The 4,972-nt window shown below is 42.4% G+C and overlaps 1 protein-coding gene across 1 annotated transcript; it reads left to right on the forward strand.

Moving 5' to 3' along the window:
- Window positions 1-730: 730 nt before the first annotated feature.
- Window positions 731-4,749, forward strand: si:dkey-12l12.1. The gene is made up of 5 exons (XM_034706955.1): window positions 731-853; window positions 2,540-2,584; window positions 3,948-4,058; window positions 4,338-4,535; window positions 4,621-4,749. Exons 1-5 carry the CDS (start codon window positions 731-733, stop codon window positions 4,669-4,671), a joined length of 528 nt encoding a protein of 175 aa, XP_034562846.1. The 3' UTR covers window positions 4,672-4,749.
- The last annotated feature ends 223 nt before the right edge of the window (window positions 4,750-4,972 follow it).

Raw genomic sequence — 4,972 nt, forward strand, 5'->3', positions numbered from 1 at the left:
AAAAACGTTCCTGTTTTTTTATGCAGTTTTTCCTCTCCAACAGATCACGAGTGGTCACCCTTAAACTATAATTGACTTATAATGTTTTTTATCCACATTTGACAGTCGGGATTTCATCTCTTTTGTCAGCGCTTATTCAATAAAGTCTGTGAGCTGAAAGATGGATTGGCAGTGTTGATAGCTGCTGTATATTCCAACGAGAAGAGTAATTATAGTCATTCTAAAAATCTCTCTGAAGTGTTTGGAACTGTATAAACAGCCTCTTTATGTACACATTTTTGAAAGCACAAGGAAAGGAGACAAATCGCTGTGTAATCCGGCATTTCTTCAAGACATTACAAGAACCAAACCACCAATTTTTCATGAGTTATGTAGAGAGGTTTGTCAACGCGAGTTTCCCCTCTCTCTTTCTTTTTCTCTTATTTACAGACACTCAAACACACACACTTTGGCTGGAGCTACAGTGCAGGCATAAGTGGAAAATGTCCTTTCTACTCCTCTTTGGGTAGGGGGGGAGTCTTTAAAAGGGAGGCCCCTCTACATGTCTGACATGTTTCTGCAGGACCGCAGGCCACTGGCTGGCGCAGAGAGCAGGCTTGTGGTGGGCTGTTTGTCTGCGTGAAGCTGGCATGGCCTCCCGTTCCCCTGCATCTGGTCCCCATTAGCAGAGCCGAGAGTATAAAGCAGAGAGCTGACAGCGGCTGGGAACACTCGAGTTGCTGCCTGGATCATGGGGTTTACTATCTGGCTGTGTGTGCTGTGCCTGCAGGCGAGCCTGCTGTCACACGCCCTCGACTGCTCAGGATCAACACAAGGAGAGCTGTGTGTCAGCGGGCAGACCGCAGACGGACAGGTAAGAGACGCACTTCTAATGGATGTGATAGTTAGGGGTTGACAGTTTCCACCAAGGTGTATATTATGTGTCAGTCATCGTCAGTGCTGATGTGACATTACAGAGGTAAGTGACGTCTGTTTGAATCTCTTTAAATGTTGTTTTCTTGTCTAAACTGCACGATAACAAGCACCTCTGTCAAATCAAAGCGTTAAAATAATCTGGATTATCAGCCTGGATGCTACAGAACACCTAATGTGATGGAATCTTACTCTAAAAGTGAGGATGACAGCTCTCATTTTAAGTCATGTTAATGTGAACTTGACTTTGAGAGAATATGTTTGAATTTTGGAAAATTGCAGATAATTTAATTTAAGATTTAACATTTGTGTGTGATTTTTTTTTCATAAAAACAGTCATAATATATTTAAAGCTTTGAAATGTATCACTCTGTGTTCATGGCACAGATTTTTTCATGACTGAATTATCAATCCACTTCAGTAGTATGAAGATTTTTTCTTTTGTTTGCTCTTTCAGTTTCGGGTGAAATGACTAAATTGATCCGTTATTTTAGTTCAGTTTGAGACATTACGGTCGGTGTTTTTACAGTAGCTTGGGTCAGAGGAAGCCGGTGACTCTGCTGGAATGTGACTTCACTCTGACTCCTCGAAAAAGAAGCTGCCGTGACGATAATAGTGGTCAAGTGTGTTACAGGCTGGCTGGAGACGTGTACAGTCTGACCCTGACCTGTGGAGACATATCATTTATTTTTCTGACAGAAACAAAGTCTCATTGTGATGGTTTTTACAGCCATGCTGCCACCACACTGAAAATATACCCCTCTGTGGAACAAACTCTTTCAGCTCCTTTTTTTGGCTTTTCATGTGGCAGCCGGCTGTTATACTTTAAACCAGTGGTTAGCATTTTTCTGTGGACGGTCCTCATGTTGTGTCCAAAGTAATCACCCTCATCTGGACAACGGATTGGACAGCTGCAGGAGCGCGGAGGAGGATTTTCACCCACACGTGAAAGATGTTTTATTGGGAATCCTGCTCCATTTGAGAGACTTTGTGCCACATATGTTCTTTTCTACAGCAGCTATTTGTATTGTAATTACAGCATGCTCTGTTTGAAGCTTCTAATGTGGTGACAGCTAACTAATACCCGATGCAGCATCTTTAAAGAGGCTCCTTCTGGTTGAGCTCACTCTTGTTTTCCCACCAAGGTCACTTGTGTTTAAAGTGGAGCTGAATACATTTTAGTGAGTAATTTATGGGACACTGCATCGCATTATGTGCACAACAGCAGAGATCCAGATGGATTGTGGGGCAGGTTTTGAAAGAGGCTAAATTTTGCTAAAAATCCCTCACCCTCACACGCTCTCATCCCCACACATACAAAGCATACAGCTCAGTTTAATTAAGTTTGCACAACTAAGCAGTTTCCAGCTGTGGTCCCATGTTTGGTGACTTGGAGACGTTTGTTTTTGTCAAGATTTTGCAAACATAGGGACAAACTGTTTGACAGACCAGCATTACTTTGTTTGTCTGTGCCCCCCTGAAGCTAATCCATGAGACAATGGGATAAAATTGTGCTACAATGTGGGAACAAATATGTCTTTTTATGAATTTAAATCCACTTTTGGGTAAAGAAAAAACAGCATCAGAGCTGAATTTTAATCCTTACCTCTTCTCTTCCTCTCCACAGTACGATGAGAAGCAGCAGAGGGCACTGCCCTTATCTGAAGGACTGGTAGGTGCCTTTCCTTTCCCTTTTATCCTGAGTCCTTACTCTGTGTGTGATGGCTGCAGTTCAGAAGCAGGTTTAACTTAAGGGGATTCAGTTTACATCAGGCCAGAGATAAGGGAGAAGACGTCAGGGTACAGAAAAGATGAGGAAGGAACAAGCACAAAGACAGCTAAGTTATAGATAAAAGGGTTGATGTTATATCGTTGCACTAAAACAATAGGGGCAGGTTTTTTAATAATAGCAATGCAGCCTGCATTAGCATGCATATTTGTTATCCTTCAAATCTAAACTTTATAATTGTTGTGCCTCAGTGACAGGGGTGTGTCTAGACTTTTTAGACTGGAGTGGCCAATCTGAGGCACTGACTGATGCAGGTGTGGCATGAAGTCCCTGCACACAAATACAATAGTGATAAGTGTTTAGGTCTAATCTTATTATATCCACTGTACTTACTAACATCAAAGTATTACTAAGGGGATATATGCCTGTGTATTTCCCTGTGTATAATATTGTAGCTTTAAAAGCACCATAGTTAGAAACATACACATCTGTCTGGTAAAATAGATTAGTGCATTCATTTTCTACAGTTTAAAGTACCAACTAAATGTGCTACATTTACATAAAGAAAACTGCAGACAGCCTGTTACAACACAGTTGATTTTAACAAGTCCCACTATGACAAGGTAAATAGCCAATCAGGCCAATCAGCCAAGGTGGCATGGCCCCCCTTGGCCACTTCTCGGGATACGCCCCTGCCCAATGAATTCTCAAATATTCCACTTACATTAATGCACAGTTTAAACTTCAGCAGTCACTGGAGTGTAGGCCAGCAGCAATCACAATAAGCCCTTTAAATGGCTTCACAGATGATTGCAAGGCAAATATTTTGCTGCTTAAGTATCCGTTTTTGTTTTGCACAGAGCGGAAAGGAGAGAGAGCAGGAAGTCATTACTCAATACTGGAAGCAGTGTTTTTATTTCCACACTTATATAACTTGGGAGTAAATAAGGGCATTGATTGGAGTCCAGGCCTTGCGGTACTGTCATAAATTTACCACAAAGTCCTAATTGGCAAACTGAATCTGTTGTTTCTGCGAGTGACAGTCCATTTATTAGGAAAACGAGTGGTTCAATAGCAGAGCTTTGTTTATGTGCAGATCAATGAGGAATGCAGGAAATGGCAAAGACGCTGGCAATCGTAATTTTGCAGTCAGTTTCTTTCCCTTTATTTGGAGTTTGACTGCCAGTAAAGAAAGAGAGAGTGGTATATTGTCCTCACATAAGACTGGATGTAGCTCACAGGAAGCAGGAGCTGCTGTTTCCCCTCTGTGGGTGCTGATGTGGTTGTGACTGTCTCATCCTTGTAGGTTCTGTTTAGACGTAAGAGACAGCTGGAGCGGAGGGGTCCCACCCACCTGAGCCACTCCAGCCTGCCCGGGGCCGTCTCTGTCAAAGGCTTCCCTAACACTCTCATCCAGGTAAACCAATCTGGTTAGTCACACAGGAGTCAGAGTGAGCAAAAGCCACATGTGGGGGAGGCTGAGACTGCTTCACAACCCAGAGGAGTTCTAGTCATGCTGAATCATCTACATGTGCTGAAAAACAGAAATGATCCACAGAAACCTCAGAATTTGTTCATTAAAGTGGTAAACAGTAAGATCGAAGAGATTTATATCAGAAGAATTGTAGAAAGGATTAAACATAACTAAGAGTCATGTATCAATGTGTGTACTAATCCCTTGTGTTTTGTCTCAAAGGCTGATAGGTCCAGACGGCATTTGGCTCAAACTGCAACAAAGAAAAAGAATAAGCGTAAATCCCGCGTCGGCTCCTTTTCCCTCCTCAGCAATGACAAGAAAACCAACCCCCTACTGGTGACTCGTGCAAAGAGAGAGGTGAAGATGGAACCTCAAAGAAGAGGGAACTCAGGTCGTTCTGGGGCTTTCTCCGTCCTGGTGAGTGGTCAAACTGTGTTTGATTCTCCTGAACTGAAGGTTACATCCTCTGCTGTTTATTCACGACATTTTCTACACTTTACAGGGAGATCCGCAGACTGACGGACAGACGGAAAGACCCAAAAGAAGCATTTAGAAGATGAATGGGGCTAGATAAAGCCTGACACACAGCGTGGATGTCCACAGTTTTGCTCAATCATGTTAAGAAATTGAAGAATAGTGTGAAAATCTGACAATATGAAGAAGAACTTCTATGTTTATCTAGTTTGATATGTGTCCGTCGATGCTGTTTCAGTTGTTGGCTAGCTGATCTTAAAGGGACAGTTCATTTTTTTGAAGTGACAGTAGATGTGAGGTACTTATCACTAGTTAGTGTGTTACCCACAGGTAGTTTCTCAATAAAGTCATGATTGGTGAACCGACAGAGAAGCTAGGCT

Source organism: Notolabrus celidotus, chromosome 17 (assembly GCF_009762535.1).
Source record: "Notolabrus celidotus isolate fNotCel1 chromosome 17, fNotCel1.pri, whole genome shotgun sequence".
Lineage (NCBI taxonomy): Eukaryota > Metazoa > Chordata > Actinopteri > Labriformes > Labridae > Notolabrus > Notolabrus celidotus.